General features: G+C 41.1%; 2 protein-coding genes across 12 annotated transcripts in view; both read left to right on the forward strand.

Annotated features, from left to right (window-relative positions):
- The window catches only part of FNDC3A (fibronectin type III domain containing 3A), a 126,131-nt gene extending 111,704 nt beyond the window's left edge, over positions 1-14,427 (forward strand). For all 11 annotated transcript variants that reach the window (XM_075741850.1, XM_075741857.1, XM_075741848.1 and 8 more), the window contains 9 exons: positions 1,706-1,811; positions 1,903-2,078; positions 3,165-3,278; positions 4,108-4,257; positions 4,346-4,629; positions 6,650-6,859; positions 8,271-8,437; positions 9,006-9,133; positions 11,945-14,427. In XM_075741850.1, the coding sequence (XP_075597965.1) occupies positions 1,706-1,811; positions 1,903-2,078; positions 3,165-3,278; positions 4,108-4,257; positions 4,346-4,629; positions 6,650-6,859; positions 8,271-8,437; positions 9,006-9,133; positions 11,945-12,259 (1,650 nt within the window). In that variant the 3' untranslated portion in view covers positions 12,260-14,427. The remainder of the gene's footprint in view (positions 1-1,705; positions 1,812-1,902; positions 2,079-3,164; positions 3,279-4,107; positions 4,258-4,345; positions 4,630-6,649; positions 6,860-8,270; positions 8,438-9,005; positions 9,134-11,944) is intronic.
- Positions 14,428-14,754: 327 nt separating this feature from the next.
- On the forward strand, positions 14,755-19,271 carry MLNR (motilin receptor). The gene is made up of 2 exons (XM_010308205.2): positions 14,755-15,575; positions 17,489-19,271. The coding sequence occupies exons 1-2, from the start codon at positions 14,816-14,818 to the stop codon at positions 17,800-17,802; spliced, it is 1,074 nt and encodes a 357-aa protein (XP_010306507.2). The 5' UTR covers positions 14,755-14,815; the 3' UTR covers positions 17,803-19,271.
- The last annotated feature ends 699 nt before the right edge of the window (positions 19,272-19,970 follow it).

The raw sequence follows: 19,970 nt of genomic DNA on the forward strand, positions 1-19,970 counted from the left end.
TTCCTGTGTGATATGTTGACAGAATGTCTTGTCTTAAGGCCTAACACAAGACAGCAGTGTAAATTTAATGTTTCCCACGTGGTCAGTGGAGTAAGCCGAGTCAGCCCAGCAGGCAAGGAGTGTTTCCTCAGGCTTTACAGGGTTGTGCTCCGTAGTGTCTTCCCACGCTGTCTCAGCCACAATAAAAATGTTTACATTGCCCTGCTTTTCCGTATTCCCAAAGAATTCGATATGCCATACTATGCTCCCTCATATATATACATTACATACACACACTCTTGCACTGTCACTTCTGTGGTGTAGTTCAGCCTCCAGAGCTAAAACGCTATGCTGTATTCTTCTCCCTTCCTCCCAGCAGCAGGTGTAATAAAGCCAGCCCTGGCTCTCTACAGATTTCCAGCAGGGCTTCACTGTCAAGCTGATCTCCTGGAAAATCCTAAAGCCTTGCATTCTTGGAGTTTGCATTTCTTCCCCAGCCCCCCTTTACTATATGGAATTCAGATGTTCTTCCTCTGCATAGAAGGCTCCTGCAAAGATAGCCTTGCCCACAGCCACCTTGTCTTAAGAATAAATCTGGACTCCTTCAGTGCTGGCTGAGCGGCAATGCGTTCCCTCTTGCCATAGCTCAGCTTGCTGTTGTCCAGGGAAGGGGGAAGGCAAGTGTGCTTCCCAGTGACCTAACCACAAGTGCATGTATGTCTTTGGAGGCTTCTGCTCTGCCAGCCTCCTTCCCTACAACCCAACTCCATTAGTTTAGAATAAACGTTATTTGAGTACCAAAGAGAAAGTAACTTTCAGAAAGTCCTGGTACTTTCTGAAGATGTCAGAAATCAACAGAAGATTAGTAAGGAAAGATGTAATAAAACTTTTCTGTAGCTTGTCATGGACATACGCTTCCTGAGAAGCATTCTGCTTTTTAAATGGCATCTGTTGTTCAATGCAACAATACATTTCAAAGGAACTGAAAAGCAGCAGAGCTTCCAATCTACTCTTTCTGGAGAAAGCAGTTGTGAAATAAGACTCTAAGATGCATCTCTCTTGTAAACTAGAAGGCTTACCAACTTTGCATTTGTTCTGTAGTGCACTGAAGCCAATAACCCCACGTTGTCTCTGACTCATTTCTGTCTGCATCCAGAATAGTCAATGCCATCTGCTGTGTGTTGTTATGCTATCTATTTTTGCACACACTTCAAATCAGAGGTGGAAGTTTGTTGCATATTAAGTATTACTAAGCAATGAAAAAGTTGAAATCTCAATGTTTTAATCTCTTCTGATTGACCTTTCTGCCCACTTTCGCTTTTTGAGAGGATCTTGCACAGAAAGCATACAACCCTTAGAGTAAGGTTTTAGAAATCATTAAACTGCAGTTTGATGGAAAAGAGAATGAGTTTACATTGAACAAGTCGTATTTCAAGCGTCCATGCCAGGTTTGTACTGATACTTAACTTCTGTTTTTAATTCTACCCCTTGCATGTGTAGCAAACCACAAAAGCAAAAGTTAATTTTGCATATTGTGTGATTACTGTAGCATATAGGTATTATGAGAAGTACATCCCAGATCACTTAAGCATCTTCATGTATTTGAAGATGTAGGTCAAAAAAGGGAAGATCTTGTTTCTAACTCAAGTATTTTTCTTTACTTAAGGCATAATGGTAGTGCTTGTTTTGGCCTAGATGACTTCATTAATCCATCTTTCCTTTGTAGGCATCTGATTCTTTACTGGTGCAGACACCAGCAGTGGTTCCTGGTCCATGCCAACCTCCAAGGCTACAGGGTAGACCAAGAGCAAGAGAAATTCAGCTGCGCTGGGGTAATTCTATTACAACTATTAGTGAGTATAAGGGATCCGAATGTGTTATGCGTTAAAATTTAATAAGCTTTTCTTTCTTTCTTATTTTCAGGACCACCTCAGGTAGACGGTGGTTCACCCATTACGTGTTACGGTCTGGAAATGTTTCATACAGAAACCGATGAACATAAAGAGGTGTACCAAGGCTGTGATGTTGAATGCACAGTAGGCAGCCTTCTTCCAGGGAGGATGTACAACTTCAGACTGCGAGCAGCTAACAAGGCTGGGGTAAGAGGGCAGTCTAAAGTAAAATTAGTTCCAGAGACTGCAATCACTATTAAGGATCTTCTCTTTTAAGAAGCATTGAACAGCAGTTTCAAAATGAGGATTTCCTAATGTAGATACATTTGATTCACATAGCTTATTGTTGTGTGGGAAGAGACAGTTAAACATCAGTTTATAATAAAGGGGGAAATATGAAGGGAATGAATGAAATATGAAGGAATGAAGGGAAAATAGCTAATTATATCTTGTATCGGAATAATAGCATTGGGACGTGGTTAGGAAATATTAAGTACTTTATCAAAGCATTGTGGCAACTTTAATAATCTCATGTGAAGTAAGGTAGTAAATTATTTTCTGTATACAGCTTTGTGAATTGAGTGACCTTTATTTTTACAGCTGTTGGTGTTCTAGAACATAATAATTAGTGTTTCCTAACTCTCTTGGGTTTGTATTTAGTTTAACTTCTCAGTAGACTTTCTATCAGATACAAGAATATTTTCTCTATTTGGAGTATTAAATGTGTTTAAATCAATTGTTGCTGTAGAACAAGTTTTATTTAATTATGTATCCAAAGTCCTGATTTAAAGACATAGAGGCAGGGCTGCTTGCATGTGTTCAATAACATTCTCTTCATAAAACTATAAGGACCAGTTGACACTGTTTGGGGAGAGGTCTGCAGCTTAAGACTTTAAAGCACTGACCTAATTTTTTATCTGGTTTTGAATTCTTTCTTTCTTTTAGATAGATATAAATAGGTAGTTACAAATTGTGTAATGTTACAGTGCAGCCATCATGTAACTTCAAAATAAGGATTTTGATAGCACTTTCCTGTTTTGCCTGAGAGTTTGAAGTGTCAAATTTATTCTGATTGCATTTGCTATAGAGAAGAAGAGTCTTGCAGCTATTCTGGAGAATAGTTGGATACCAAAATAAATCCTGAATGTACAGTTCACAAACATTTATTTTATAAGTAATATAAAGTTTCAGGCTGCTGTTATATGTCCCTACTATGGTAAACTGTTATTTAAAAAGTAGTAATTTTATTTTTACAAATTAGTTGTATCAACTAACTAAATCCCTTTTTAATAGTTTGGACCTTATTCAGAAAAATGTGAAATAACTACAGCACCTGGACCACCAGATCAGTGCAAGCCCCCCCAAGTGGCATGCCGATCTTCTGCATGTGCTCAGGTGTCATGGGAGGTAAGAATGCCATGTTACGCCTATCTGAACGTGACTGTCTTCTACGTTTTTAAGTTCAACTTTAAAAGCTTAAGACTGCATTTTAATCACATTTTTAAACATACTTATCTGATTATCCAGTACTTGGTAGGCAGAACCTTAAATTCATTCATCATACCATTATATGAGAGCTGTGAGTTGGCAGCCCGCAAGTGTTTGAGATCTTTGTTCTTTTGTTTAACAGTTTTGCCACAACTGCTGCATTGCATTTCTGAGTGATGCAGGCTCTTCTTGAAATTTTTCTTTAATGTAGTTATCTTTCCTCAGAGCGAATATATCCACATAATACAATAGATTATTGTGCATTTGCTAGTTTTATAAGCTGATCTAATTTTATATAATCACATCAGTAATAATGTAGCAAAAGCCTCACAGACTTCCTATAAACCCATAGTATTTAGATATCTGGTTAAAAAGATGCAATAGGTAAAAATTAAGCTTGTAAAAAGGAAGATTCTATCTGGGAATACTGTTTAAACACAGCTTTTCGTTGCCTTGAGATGGAGTGAAGTATCTGAGTTACAGAATGGTATGGAAAAAAAAGGGCAAATGATCTCTGCATTTAAGCAACTGAAATCAGAATTACTTTGTATAGAGTAGTCTCTGCAACAGTAAACAGTGTTTTTAAACTATAGGTGACCCAGGGCCAGTAATGCATTCTGATTTATATGTATTGCACTAAATTGAAAATCAGCAAAGAAACGGGAAGGTAACTATAAATGTGGTGAGTTTGGTTGAATTATTTTCAGGTAATGAATTTAACTTCCAACTATTTGTATCCATTTCAAAGGTTCCAGTGAGTAATGGAGCTGACGTCACAGAGTATCGGCTGGAGTGGGGCGGTGTAGAAGGATGCATGCAGATCTCCTATTGTGGGCCCGGGCTCAACTGTGAAATGAAAGGGCTTTTGCCTGCCACTATATACTATTGCAGGGTTCAGGTAAAGATGTAAAACTGTTGTTAATGAAAGCTGGTAACGGGAATTGACCCTGCTGTAAAAGTAACCATGGTCTGCTTGACATTTGCAGGCAGTGAATGTTGCAGGTGCGGGCCCTTTCAGTGAAGTAGTGGCATGTATGACTCCAGCCTCTGTACCTGCAGTTGTGACTTGTCTTCGAGGACTAAGTGAAGATGAAGTTGAAAGTCCACACTATTCTCCTTCCACATGCCTTGCTATAAGCTGGGAAAAACCTTGTGACCATGGATCTGAAATCCTTGGCTACAGCATAGACTTTGGAGATAAGCAGCCAATAACTGTTGGGAAGGTTCTGAGCTATTCTATAGATGGCTTACAGCCAGATACTACCTACAGGTATGCCATGCACAGCTACTGGACATCCTACTCTTTCTTCCACAAGAGCAGATTCTTTATTTGTTTGTTTTCTTATATTTTTTTTATTCCGTACATGACTCTCAGAGAAATATTAGTACATAACCATGGAGGAAAAGGAAGCTTTGTAACAATGACCTTCATAAGTAGATGAGCTGTGCTGTTTTTATTTTCTTTCAAGAGCTATTTATTTTAGTGTGCTTATTGCTGTAGATCTGTTGTATCTGTCTGGTTAATGTCTCAGCTTAACTGAATTCAGATTACAGATTCAGATTCATAACTGGGTTTTGGACTGGTTGCTTCATAGGTAGATGGCCTCTAATCTGTTAGGCAAGATAAAATCTATCCAAGGAAGGACCGTGTCCAGTCTTTACTGACTGGGTTGTCTGATCTAATGGCAGCTCATCACAACTTGCAGTGCCTTTTCTGTAGAAATACAGAGTATTTGGGTGGCAGTCAACATGAAGAATGTCGGTTTGAAAATCTATCAATCAATTTTAAATCTCTTCTCAAGAATTTTCGTTGCTAAAATCATCCCTTACATTTGGTTACTGAAAAATATAAATGTAGAAATCAATAATTCTGCCTGAAGGCGCTCTACATACCTGTTACAAAAACATGTCCTCAGTGTTAAAACTTAAAGGTGAATGTCAGTCCCACTGAAGTCAGAATTTAAGCCCGCACCGATTTCAGTATAGTCAGGACATCATCTGTCTATGCAGTTTTCTGAATCCTTAAAGATTTGGTTTTACTTTTTTAATGCTATGTGTAAGACTACAATGTTTCTTTCTATGTGCCTTATAAGTATTTAAGAATAATGCTGGCAATTTGAAGAGCCGTTTCTCTCTGTGTCAACAAACTGAAAAGAGAGCAGCTTTTATTGCAGAGATACTTCTATACTTCTACCCACAAAAATATGCTTATAGAATACACTGTCAACTCTTTGTGCAAATAAAAAATCGCATATGTTAACCTTATTTCTGTGCTGTAATAAATTAGTGTTAAATATTACTGTAGTAAAGGAGAAATATTTATTCATAAGCCTGCACACACATTTGTGTTTCAGTATTTTGAAACTGTGTGGTTGATTGTTTCAGAATTTAATTATTATGATTACTTTTTTCCAGTTACCTAGATACTATTTTAGACAAGAAAATGTTAGTCTGCAAAATGAGATTAGACACACTTTGCTCTCTATGGCTACCTGTGAGATATGAAAAGAGCCTCACATTTCTCTAGTTTCTGCTTTTTCCTTTTTAGAAATAAATTTCTTGGCTACTTACTTTAATTCTTACTTGTAAACCTAATGCCAGCATTGTTTTTCATGGAGCAGCCGAAGGAAAAACAAAAAAATTATCCCTGAATTTCAATCTGCAACCCCCTCAGCTATGTGTCCTTTGACAACTTCTAGTTTCCCCCTCTCCCGTTCCAAGAATACCCAAGATGGCTTGTGTTTGCAGGCACCCAGAGATGTGTTGTTACCAGTGAAAACATCAAGAGAGGTGCCTGGTCACCATCACTTTATTTTCACATGAATCAGATCTATTCCAAAAAGCCCATAAAACTTTCCCGAACTCACCCGATATAATAGTCAAAGATACAGATTCACCTCTTTTCGGGGTGGGTTTTTTTTACCTTCCCTCATCTCTCCAATGTGGCTGTCAAAAAATCTGGTACAAGGCCTGCAGGGTCAGGAAGATGGACCATTTTTGAAGTAGCTGATAGAGCTTTGGCATCTTTTCACTAATGTGAATGTTGCAAATATGCTAACATACTTTTATTTTGAATCAATCCAGCTCCTTAAAATGCAGCAAGGAAAGTGACACTCCTGCATATTCATGACAGTTTATCAAAGTGTAATACTGATAAAAGTCTTTCCTTGTAGAAAGTACTGTCTGTTTGGTACTATTATTCTCTCTTGAATGTGAATGGTGGAAATGACCAGTTATTTTTTAGAATCTGATTTCAAGTTAATTTATCCTCTCTTTTTTTCAAATACTAGAGTACGAATTCAAGCCCTAAACAGTCTCGGAGCGGGTCCTTTCAGCCACACCATAAAACTGAAAACAAAACCTCTCCCTCCGGATCCACCTCGCCTGGAATGTGCTGCATACAGTTCTCAGACTCTCAAGCTGAAGTGGGGAGAGGGAACTGCAAAAGCACTAACTGACTCCATTCAGTACCACCTTCAGATGGAGGATAAGAACGGAAGGTTGGTTTTGGCATCGCTTTAATCTGCCCTGTATCGCTGTGGTCTGATGGCAGCAAAGGTCAAAATTCCGTGTGCTTTGCTGAATTTACAACAGACGTAGGAGGTCATCTCATCTGGCAAGGCAAGAAGGGCTCTAGTGTTCCGTGCTGGGAAGTACAAGATTAGAAACTTCATAGTTTTTTTATTGAAAATTTTTAAATTGAAGAGTTAATGAAGTGTTTCATACCAGCACACTTTCTCTCACATTTGGTTAAGTATTTTGTCCAAGTACCATGTCTAATCAGTCTTGTGGATTTTATATACTTGATATTGGACAGGTTGAATTCTTTACTCTCTGTTGTCTTTCTATGTAATCATTAAAAAAAAAATTAGTGGAAAATAAACTCATATAGTACAAATTATTATTTTAAGGGATCTCTCGTGTTAAATCAGAATGTAAGCTGAGATGGTACAGCAAGTACCCTTGCCTAAATGGTAAAATGAACAGTACTGCTACACTATGTACTATGTCTGAATCTCTGAGTAGATTTAGCTTGACAGTGAGACAAAATAGATCTGCTAGGTGAAATTGCTCTTCTGTAAGGAGGAAAAGAATTAGACTCTTAACTGGAAAAAAATTCATTGCCATTCATTACCAAAGACTAGGTCATGTGCAGGTACCATCTGCTTTAAATTTAAAAGAAAAGAAAAAGTTGAAGAAGGTGATAACCCCTGCAGAAAGATATAAACTTGTGCTGTGTCCTGGGGATACCAAAATTGAAAATCAAATGAGAGCTGCCAAGATCAGTCTATGTAAGAATTAAAACATGAAGGAGAGTGGCCAGCCTACAAAGCTCTCAGAATGGGAGTTGGTGTGCGCTACAAGCGTGACTCTGGCCTCCTGTGCAGATCTGAGTGAGCTTCATCAGTTACTCATCTCTGATAACGATGTACCAGAGCAGTTGGATCCATGACCCTTAGACGTAGTAAGGGAGAGTTGCAGAGGAGCAAAAAGCTAAAATCTTGTTACCTAATTATGAAAAGCTAAAGATACTGAGGGAGTAGATGGCAAAAAAAAAAAAAAAAAAAAGCAGTGTATACAGCTGATTGAGAGAGAGAACTGCTATCCTTTCTCATTGTTTCAAGTGCAGAATGGTTTCTGAAAATGCTTAGGATCATTTTTGCCAAGAGACACTCTGTAGTACTCTTAGTATAAAGGAGATTTTTATTTGAAAGACATGAGAAATAAAAACTTGGCCCCGTAAAATGAGCTTATTTTTTTATAGTAATGCCAGAACACTGTTTAACTCTGAAATAAATATTTCTGGGCTTCTCATTAGATTCTGGGAAATTACGGGAATAGCTTTCAAGCCAATACTGTAGCTATTTCGGAAGTCGTTTTCTGTGTTTAAAATACGCTACTCTTTTTCAGGTTTGTATCCTTATACAGAGGACCATGTCATACATACAAAGTACAAAGACTCAGTGAGTCAACATCATACAAATTTTGTATTCAGGCGTGTAATGAAGCTGGTGAAGGTCCCCTTTCTCAAGAATATGTTTTCACTACTCCCAAATCTGTTCCAGCTGCCTTGAAAGGTAAAGGTGCTTCTTTTTTCATTTAGGGGGATGGCAAGTTGGTTTTGGTATTGTGTTGTATTTGGGGTATCTAGAATGCTCAGCCCTTTTCCAAGTGTACATAGACATAGTAAGAGAATGCTCCTGTCATATAATTGCCTAAAGCCTAAAATATTCACTTCAAAAATGAGAGACTTGGGATTTATGCATTCTTTGACAATAGAAGGCTTGTACTTAGAATCCTTACCAACCAGGAGAGAGTGACCAGGTTGTTATAGTAATTTGAGGTGAAAATTCTTCCTAGCATGTTTAGAATAATTTTAAGCGTAGCAACTATTTTCTTTTTGCATATGATACACACTTGCAGTCACCAAATTTTACTTGCTTTCTCTTGGATGATACCTAAATTGTCAAGAGACAATTTCTGTTTTTCCAGAAAACATTGTCAGAAGAACACATTTGAATCTGAATCTTTTGTTTCTCTGAGGCAACAGTAGCAGCTAGAATACAGAATTTTACAAGTTGTTAGAATATAGTGTTAAGTGATGGGAAAGCAGTGCTAGCTGTCGCTTTTGTTTTCTCCCTTCAGCACCAAGGATAGAGAGAGTAAACGATCACACTTGTGACATCACATGGGAGGTTCTGCAGTCCATGAAGGGTGATCCAGTTATCTACTGTCTTCAGGTCATGGTGGGAAAAGACTCGGAATTCAAACAGGTATGGTGTGTTTAAGTTATTGTATTTTTCTTCAATTACTATTTGTGATGACTAGTTTAGATCAAAGATTATTGTGTTCTAGTATGTTTATAGTCACCGTGCTCACTTTTTGTTACTAAATAATATGAGGTAATATCTCTTAAAACCATTGTCATAGAGAAAAGAGATTTAAGTGATATAAACACTACAGTGAGTTGCAGCCTCTTTGGGTTACACTGATGTTTGCTAAATAAAACTTGACACCTTAAGTGGTGAGGAAATCAATGGGAAGAACTGACAAAAAGAAAACATCCACCCAATGTTACAGAATTGAGACTTACGAGAAAAAGAACAAAGGGTTCTCTTTGCACCAAAAGCTGTTTAAAGGCAGTAAACAATATTATAAAAGCTTTGATGTTGCCAAAGTCATACTTCTGTACAGAGAACTGCAGATAGGAAGGACCTTCTACTTATGCAATGCAGACATTCAAGTGTAGGGAAACTTTTTTTAATATCATTCAGTGATTTTTTTGTCACAGAACCATATCAGTAGTAGGGCGTGCTGTAACTACAAGAGTTGAGCAGTTGAGAGTGTGTTTCAATTTCAGGTTTGATTATCCAAAGATGCAGTTTGAAACACCAAGCTACAAATTACTCTGCATTTAAAAGAGGATGTGCAGTGCTAATTTTGCTTCCCTATAAACTGCCTGATAATTGACATGAAATTAGGCTTGGAGACTCTGTTTCACACTATTAAGCAAGCAGGTTTCCTTCCAGAAAGGAAACACAATTAATTCTGGTATATTATAATTTTATTATAGTTCAATATTAAATAAGTTTTGTCTGTGCTTTGGTAGATTATAGGCCTTAGTATTTTTGTAATTCATAACTTTTAGTGTAGCGCTATGTTTGTTTGTAAAATTTTTCAGTAGAAGATGAACCATAATCCAAGGTGTTTGTTATCTTGCCATGTGAATATTCTTTATTGTAACTTTAAAATTGTAAATGGAACATTAGTGTGTAAGTGAGGCGTGGTCAGTGTTGATTGTAGACACGGATTCAAATCACACTTTGATTAGCAATGTGCATTGCCAAATGAGCTGGACAAGAAAATAAAGGTTACGCTTTGAGCCTGGAAATAACAAAGCAGACTGAGGTGCATGATTCCGTTTGCCTCTCCAGAACAGTTTAGCACAGTAAATTAAAAGAAAATGAGAAGATTAGTTTGCAAAAATTAAAATTGGAACAGTCAAGAAGTAAGCACGGTGGAAACAGCCTTTAAGATACTTAGACATGATGGTGACTATTTTCTTTGACACAGACAAAAATTAAACTGCCTGGGAGTCCACTCCAAGCTGTTTACTACCATTTCCCCGCCAAAACTTCACTCTCCTCCCTGATCTATCAGCCAAATTGCTCGTGTCGTTGCTTCCTGCATGCTTCAGACAAAATAAGTTAGTCATCTGCCATTTGAGCTATGTACATCAGTCGAGCTCTTAAAGGGGTTAGGAAGCAGCCATATAAATACCCCAGCTAACACTTCTCGGGGGAAGGCAACTTCTGGCAAGGCACTGGGGACGAGCAGCTGAGGACAGCAACCTCTGCCAGCTGGTGTAGCTGCAGCTAGAGTGGGATGTGTGTCTGTGGCCTGTTTGCTCGCTACCAAACTCATGATACAAATTATCAGAATTTTGAGGAAGCTGCACTTCAATGACCTGCCCTGTCTTGGTGTGGGAACAATTTCTTGAGAGAACAAAGTCTCCAGGTTGTAGATTCCAGTAAAGCTCAGCTGCCTGGTTGTCAGAGGACTTTGTGAGTCCATGAGTAGCTGCAGGCACAGCGACAGCTCTTCAAATTCGGAAGAGATTGCGTGCTTCTCTCATGGAATGGGTGTAGTTTGCAAGTTGTGAAGTACCATCTAACAGTATTATAACTGTAGGGAAAACTTCTGCACGACGGGATGTTTCTGTATCCTGCTACCAATTAAATAAAGCAAATCCAGATAATGGAGGGGGGTAGTGAACGGATTTAAAGAAAGAAATCAAATTGTCCTGTGTTACCCACATAATAGCTCGGTACCTATTGATACGCCTATAAACAGAAAATTGCACCCACATGGGATTTCATTGGCTTTTACAGGACCTTTATGTAGCTGCAAATTAATTAATTTGAGAAGCCAGCATTTAGATTTCACTGAATTAGGCACTCCATGCCAAAGAGCTGTGAACTGGACTTGAGAGTCTCCTTGTGTTAACCAGCCAACTGAGAGGCCCATGGAGAGCATCCTAATAAAAGTCATCTGTGTCTTGGGATCTGATGAAATTAAGAATCAGAGAGATGACTCCTTGTGGCTTTCCTGATACAGTTTATCCTGGGATAAATTATAATATCATAAACACACAATATCTTAACTACAACAAAGTATGTTGAATTGAGTTAGACTTAGTGAAGTAGCTTGATACAGAATTAATGACCTAAAATCCTGTGATGCAATACTGTATATTACATCCTGTGGTATTGTAAGTGGTCACAAAAAACACCTTAACACTGGGGCTTCTGACAGAGTTTATTTGGTGTGTACTCATCATGCCGTAAAAGCACTTGTAGTTCCTTTCCTGTGTTTCACCAAAAGGACTGGAGACTTTATCTGGTATTTAAATTCCATTTGTGAGCTTTTTGTCCTTTTTTTTTTTTTTTTCATGGGTGAAAACATTAGTGAGGAATCATACTTTTTACAGTTAACCTTCACCATAAACAAAACCGTACCAAGATATATATGTGTACGTTGGGCGTTTTTACTTGATGTTTGGGTTTTTTTTCATTTATTCCCAGGTTTATAAGGGTCCGGACTGGTCATTCCGATACACAGGCCTCCAGCTGAACTGTGAATACCGTTTCCGTGCGTGTGCCATTCGACAGTGCCAAGAGACAGTAGGTCATCAGGACCTGGTAGGCCCCTACAGTGCACCAGTGCTATTCATCTCTCAGAGGACTGAACCACCGGCGAGCACCAACAAGGACGCTGTGCAAACCACAAGGACACAATGGTCACAGAGCGACCAAGTGTGCGCTGCTGTCATCCTTGCACTTTTTGCTATCTTTTCCATTCTGATCGCTGTTATCATTCAGTACTTCGTAATAAAGTGAAGAAAGAGAGATTTATTTTAGAACGCTGCCCATTACATTTTACTTTCTCATAATCTAAAAGTAATTCTGTTCTCTTGCTTTTACAAAACCAGGCATTTAGCACCGGCATTGGGACTGATGCAAACCTTTTCAGTCACTTTAAAATGCTTACTGGTAGGTCTAGGCTGACACATGTTATTAGAACGCAAGCCACAGAAATACAATCTTTTCTTTAATATGCCTTCTTGCAGTACAGACTCTATACGGGGCAGGCAAGCAGTGTTTAACGAAAAGGGTTTGACCAGTAAACGCAAGTGCAAAAATGGTTTCCTGGCCCACACTTTTAAGGGTTGCTACCATAACAGGGAAGAATGTGTAGATCGCATTTAAAACTTACACTAACAAACTTGTGCTGTATACAATATTAATCTGATGCTGTGAAAGCAATTTAGCGCTGTATTTCTACCTCCTCATTTGTCTTAATTATTTGGGAAGCAGGATTTATGCTGAAAAACAGAAGGGGCTTTTCTCAGGCAGCAAATAATAAACTGGATGGAAGAGTGTGCATGAAGGAAGCTTCTTCTCTGATAAATGTGGAGTTCTTCACTGCAAGTAGATGTTTTCGAAAGACTACAATGGGATGGCACAAGTGGTTTATCTTACCCCCAGGCTTTGATGTTTACTTACAAAAATGCCTCTTTTACTTCTTATGAATATAGAAGGGAGAGTGTGAGAGAACTTCTTAGACTTATTATTTAAATTGAAAAACACATTTCCGAAGTTGACCTTTGATTGGATGCAGTTTATACAGATGTCTGTGCCCTCTGATTTTGGCTAGTTAAGATTTTTGAGATAAAATTCATTACTGAATTTTTGCTGTTTACCCAGCATTCACTTGCCATATCCACCAGAATCAAGCACTGCCTTTTTTTCCGTTTTCTTTCTGTCTTTCTTTCTTTGGGGCACCAAATCAGAAGACGAAGTGTAGTAATTTGCACCAGAAAACTTAAAGCTGCTTTTTTCTTGAGATCCTAATGTTTAATGTAATGTCTCTTTGGATACTGTACCAAATTGTTGATTGCATGTAGTTAATGTTGCATTAGAGCACTTTGCAATTGCATAACTCATCAATGTTTTGTGAGCTTGCATTTGTGAGTTCTTGAATGACCAGACTGAATTTTATCAAGTATCCCATTGAACATCTTGCTAGATGTCAATGATTGCCAGTGACACAAAGCTTGTAGTGAAACTATCTTAAAAAAAAAAAAAAAAAAAATTCCTTGTCTCATCACACTTACGTTATTTGTTATACACTTTGTAATTAGCTATTTTTAATTTATTTGAGTTATGAGATAGTGGATCATTAATGACTTCTAGTTGTGTTCAGTTTAGCATTTTTAATGGTATTAAACACTTCTGTCGGTCTTAATAATAATAAAAAAGGAACCTCTGTCTTGTGCTTTGAAGATCTCTGAAGAATTTCTCTTATATTAGAACGGGCATGTATTGTAATTGTTTATACGTCCAATGATATGTGCTGTAGAATAATGTTGCTGAGTTTCGTTTTTAAAAAAAAAAAAAAAAGAAATGGCAAAGAACTTGGCCTCCATGTGGCGAGAACGATCTGTCTTTAAAATGTACTGTATGTTTACATTTTATTTCGAATTTGTCATTTGTACGTATAGGCTGATACCTTCCCGCAGGATACCGCGATAACTGATGTTTTCTAGAACCTTCTTAAAAGTGCCATGTTTGGCAGTGCAAATGAGGTTGCGTGTAACAGCCCAGAGATTTCTTACGGTTGAATGTCTAAAACGGTGAGATTTGTTACTACAGTTAATCTGCAGTGACTTATGTTTTTCATAGTAAAATTCAAATGAGCTCCTATTTTTGATAGTCATTTAATAGTGTATTTGCCATTTGAGCCTCAGTGCGTATTACTGCATTGAAGACAGTTTTTAATGTAATCTTAATTTTACCTCATATACTGTACATTCCAAAAATAAATAAAAAAGGAAAAAAAGAAAAACTCTAAACTTTTTAAAACGCTATAGATACACTACCAAACATATCACTTTACAATTGTACAACGTCGGGCTCCATGAAGATGAACCTGTATAGTCTGATAGAAAATACATAAACTATGTAGCAAAGTATCTTTAAAAAAAAACCAACTGTGGAAAATAAAAGTATCGTTCTTTTCCCCCCCCCTCCCTCCCCCTTCCTTGGTCCGTCCCGTTTGTATTCCGCCGCCGCCGAGGCGCTTTCCCCCTCCCGAGGCCGGTGGCGGTGCCGTTCGGTGGGGGCACGGCGGGTGCCCCGCTCCCCTCAGGGCGGCTCCCGAGCGGCGGCCGCTTCCCTCAGGCGGGGGCGGGGCGGAGGCGCGCGTTACCTGAGGGGCGGCGGGCGGCGGGCAGCCCCCCCCCCCCCCCCCCCCCCACCACCCACCGCTGGCGCCCCCCGCCGCGGGGCGGGGACGAGGCCGGAGGAGCGGCGCTGCCCCCCGGCAGGGCGCGTCCCGCCTGGTAGCGGCGGCGGCCGAGTGGGGCTGAGGCGGCGGCGGCGTCCCCCGGCGGCATGTGGGGCGGCGGCGGGAACGGCAGCGAGGGAGAGCCCTGGCCGTGGCCGCCGTGCGACGAGAGGCTGTGTTTGGCGCTGCCGGTGCGGGCGCTCGTGCCCGTTACGGCCGTCTGTCTGGGGCTCTTCGTGGTCGGCGTGGTGGGAAACGTCCTGACGGTGCTGGTCATCCGTGGCTACCGAGACATGAAGACCACCACCAACCTCTACCTGGGCAGCATGGCTGTCTCGGACCTGCTCATCCTCCTGGGGCTGCCCTTCGACCTCTACCGCCTCTGGCGCTCCCGGCCCTGGATTTTTGGGCAGCTGCTGTGCCGCCTCTCCCACTACCTCAGCGAGGGCTGCACATACTGCACCATCCTCCACATCACTGCCCTCACGGTGGAGCGCTACCTTGCCATCTGCTTCCCCCTCAAGGCCAAGGTGGTCGTCACCAAGCGCCGAGTGAAGGCCGTCATCGGCGTCCTCTGGGCTTTTGCCTTACTCTCTGCCAGCCCCTTCTTCTTCCTGGTCGATGTGGAGCAGCCCGACAACCACACTGACTTCAGCCGCGAGTGCAAACCCACCCCACAGGCTGTGGAGTCCGGCCTCCTGGCCACCATGTTCTGGGTCACCACGTCCTACTTTGTCCTGCCTGTCATCTGCCTCAACGTCCTCTACGGCTTCATCGGCCGGGAGCTGTGGCGGAGCAACGCCCACCTGCGGGGTCCCAACGCAGTCCTCCGGGAGAAGGGGCACCGCCAGACCGTCAAGATCTTGGGTGAGTCCCTCCTCCATCCCCCCTCAGGCTGGGGCTAGGAACGGGGCTGCAGGGCCATGGCTGGGGCTAGGACTGGGGCTCCCACACAGGGTAGGGATAGCCAGGGGACCATCCCAGCCACGCTGCTGAGCCCTCCAGTGCTCCCGGGGACCGCCACCGAGGGGATTTCGCTCCCTCACACCTGAGGCTTCACCTGGTGTAGCATTGCACGTCCAGCAGCATGACTGCCTTCTATAGAAATACCCTTTTGCTCAATTTTACCAGGCAGAGCTAAGTACAAGGTAGTCTGCAACTTCAGAAAAACTGTGGTAACATCAGTAGTCTCTTCCAGTGGGTAGCAACACCTCTGGGTAGTAAATTTCTGCTTCTGAAAAAGAAGTTTGATTTTCTTAGCAGTCTTTTGTAGCTCTCCTAGGAGTAAATCCACTGTTTGCCCAAGCAGGCTGAAAAACAGCAGCTTAACCCTTACGAGCCATTTGCAGACAAATCAGATAATAGCAAAGCATTTCCTGCTGATGTAGGATGCCATTAATTTTTAGTTCATTTTCTTAGTCATACATTCATTAACCTAGCGTCAGGCTCTGGAAAGTTAAGAGAGCGCAGTCTTCCCTTGAGGCTTTAAAGTTCGTAGATAGTGACTGATCTGAAGGGGGGGAAAAAAAAGGAAAGAAAAAAGAAATCCAACTATTGATTAATGAGCATAAACCAAAATGCCCTGGTTGGTTTTTTTCTACCTTTAGCAAAGGTTTTACATGCTACATGGGAGACTTCTTTTACCAAGGGTGTAATCAGCTGGATGGAAGCAGCATAGCACAAAGGGAAGAAAGTATTAAGCCCAAGAGAGTACGTTTTGCTAACTTATTTGAGGAAGGTATTTATGTTGGAGGAGGCACAAGGTTTCTAACAGAAACACCCGTGTCCCTGATCTCCTCAGAACCCACTGAACCTGACGAATTCCCCTTTATCTCAAACAGCCAGTAGCACTACGCCTGCAAAGTGTTTCAGGCATAAACTTGCTTTGGCTATATGCCTTTTTTTAAGCTCTTAGAAACAAGAAGGATGCTCCATAAATTATTATTTGTTTTACTTATGTGCATTTGTAAACAAAAATAATTAAAAATATGGATACAGTAATATGCTTGTTTAATTGTTCCTCATCTGCTCCTGCTACGTTGCCATTGCAAGAGTGTATTTATTTGTGTTGTGCTAAAATGCGACACAAGACCACGAGAACAGCTGGAGTGACTCAGGCTAGAGATCCATCTAGTCAAATATCTGTCTCCAGATAGATCCATCTCGTCAAATATCTGTCTCCAGCAGTAATTGTCTGGGGATTCGTATAGGAGCTTCAGTGGAAAAAAAAAAAAAAATCAATAGCCCAACTACACTGTAAGTCTTTACATTAGCAACCGTCTCATTACAGTAGTGCGAATTCAGTGAGAGCTTGGGCGACTGAGGTTCAGCCCTTACGCTACGCTTTTTCAGTAATGTAGGCATATTAAAGAGTCGGCTTTGTGGGGAATGGAGCTGCTGTGTGCTTACACAAAACCACCTCTTCTTACTCTGGCTTTCATTTTCATATCACACACACGGCAGTACAGGTGTTGCCGAGGGCAATCTTTGTTGTGCCTGATGTTATTATGTGGATGTTACACCACTGTTAGTTGTTTACATTTTTCTCAACAAACTCATCTCAGAGTTTAGCTGAAGATTTTACCAGTTGCATTTTAATCCAATCTTGATGCTATTCCCATTTTCATGATTTTCCAACAATTTCATGCCGTTATTTCTATGTATCGTTTGTACCAGTTAGAAGAACCTGCAAAATTGGTCACGTAAAATTTGGTCTACTGGATGGTTGAAAAGTTAACTCCCTTCTTAACTATCATCTCATGTGTTATTTTGTCTTATAGCTGTGGTGGTTCTGGCCTTTGTAATTTGCTGGTTGCCTTTCCACATTGGCAGGATCATATTTATAAACACCCAGGACACCAGGATGATGCTGTTCTCCCAGTACTTTAATATATTCGCTCTGCAGCTTTTCTACCTGAGCGCATCCATCAACCCTATCCTTTATAACCTCATTTCGAAGAAGTACAGGGCAGCAGCCTACAAGCTGCTCTTGCCACACCGAGCTGCAGAAAGGGCTTTCACAGTAACAAAAGACGCTGGTGGCTACACAGACACCAGTGCTAGCACAAGACACGAGTACGCCACCAGCTTCTGAGACTGCAGCCAGAGCTTTTCCAGGCGTTCTCTGTGAAGGAAGGGACTTCCTTTTCACAGGAGAGTCGCAAAAGGATAGACATTTGTCAGGCCGTGTGGTATTTTGTAACCATTTGTATTCTGAAATACTTGTATTTTTGTTAATGGAGCAAGCAGGGACCAGAAAGTAGTGAGAATGATGTGCAACTCATGAAAGGTAACTCAATAGGAAAAGCTGGAGTAAATTACCAGTAAACCCATGGTTTCGATTTATTACATACTGTTCATTGCATGTGTTCTGTGCAATTTCTAGTATTTTCTAAAAATCCTAACATCAAGGACCACAAAGGAGGAGGGAGTTTGAGGTAGCAGTTCTGCTTGGGTGCAGTAATAGGTAAAACTCCCAGACAGCCTTTGCCATTTTAAAATTGTTTTCTTATAAACGAGAATTTACAAAACACAGTCTTAGAAGGACATGGACGTGAAAGAAATCGCCCACCACCCTGAACATCCTTGGAAGAAGGGGGCATATATTTTTAGTACCTGGTCTTACGAATATGGAGTTTCCTGGACAGTTTCACTGACTCTTCCCTTAGGCAAGTGTCTCCTCTGCACAGCAGCCCCTGGGCTTAACCCTTTTGGTCTGACCCATGCGATCAAATAAGGTCTCTTATTTATATACTAGCAACCAATCCCCTATATCTGTAAGAGTTGTTTAGCTATTCCTGATCACTTCCTTGTGATAGACTTGTAGAGTTTGGTAAATGTTAGTGGTATGTCTCAACTGCGTCACGTTATGTACTGTGACTCCAAATAATACGCCAAGATAACCCGGCTCGTCACGAATGAGACCCATCACCAAACATGCTGGACTGCGCCCAGGACTTACTGCTACGTGACTGCACATCAAAAGCCAAGTAACTAATTTTGCTAGGAAAGAAAGAGGCTCGTTGTGAGGAACAGCTAGGAGTTGCAGTACCAGTTTCTCCAGAGGGCCGTCGCACCTATGCATTTTGCCTGACACCTTCCTGGCTGTAGTGATAGAAATCTGGACCAGAATTGATGAAGTGGGACTGCGCTTACAGGAGCATTACTGGTGGTATGTCCACCTTTGCCCTTGTTAATTAACATGTCTGTGGTTCAAAAAAAGTAATGGTGGTGTTTACGCCAGAGTTTACTGCAACGGTGTTTGCTGCCACGCGAAGGCAGAATGCAACATCCAGCTTGGAGATCTCAAGATGGCGGAGCTGAACCCGAGCCGTCTCCAGGTTTTAAAAATATGATCACTTCTCCATTTAACAATCCATAACTCTGAGTCGCTGAATAAATAAATCTAAAGACAGAAAAAAACACTCTAGCTCCGTGCACACACATTAAGCTTTCTTCTTCTGTCGGGTTTGTATTGGGGAGAACAGTTGTCAGCAGGGCTAGGATGGGTTGCTTTTGCTGAGGGGAATGTGTTATTAAAATATTATATTACAATAAAAGAACAGCTGGTATTTGGTGTTTGTTTGGACAAGTTATTTTTAACAGTAATCTTTGTAAGTGTATGTAGACTGAGGGGAAAAAAAAAAAAAAAGGTTTGTCACATTGATGTGTGGCCATGGAGCCTCTTCTGCATGCCTGTGCTCTGCTCGTAAAGGCTTTTCCTTTATCACTAGCTACTAAATGCCACTGGGAGGTAAACACTTCCCCAGCTGAAATTTCCCCAGAAACTATCACATAGGTACCACAAGCGGGAGGTGTGAGCGGGAGGAGGCAGGGAAATGCCCTAGCAGGATGCTGCATTGAACCCCCCTTTTTCCGGGGTGCGCTGCCTCCCACAGAGAGCCCTGGCACACCTCTGCTCTCTAAGCAGGCTGGGTGTCCAGGGCAGGGCCCCGCACGAGTCCCTCGCAGCTGGGACCCTGTCTCACCGCTCGGGAGGTGGCTGTTTCTGCCGGGAGCTTCAGGCTTGGGCTGCTCCTGCTCAGCCTCAGACACAGTAGCAGAAGGCTTCTGCTCTGGTGGCAGGCACTGTGGAATTGGTCTGGTTTTCTGGGAAAGGCATTTGTATCCCTGTTATAAATATCCCTTTTGCACACTTAGTAGAATAACGCACGCAGCAAACGGCATTGGTGAGCTTGCAGTGGTTTTTGTTAATGCTCTGTCTCCACCAGAACAAACGCTTAGGAAATAAATGGAGTTTGG

Source organism: Balearica regulorum, chromosome 1 (genome assembly GCF_011004875.1).
Source record: "Balearica regulorum gibbericeps isolate bBalReg1 chromosome 1, bBalReg1.pri, whole genome shotgun sequence".
Lineage (NCBI taxonomy): Eukaryota > Metazoa > Chordata > Aves > Gruiformes > Gruidae > Balearica > Balearica regulorum.

Coding starts and splice junctions, on each gene's coding strand:
- MLNR (XM_010308205.2), top strand. CDS start 14,816: ATGTGGGGCGGCGGCGGGAACGGCAGCGAGGGAGAGCCCTGGCCGTGG. Junction 15,576..17,488: donor CCAGACCGTCAAGATCTTGG/GTGAGTCCCTCC, acceptor TTTGTCTTATAG/CTGTGGTGGTTCTGGCCTTT.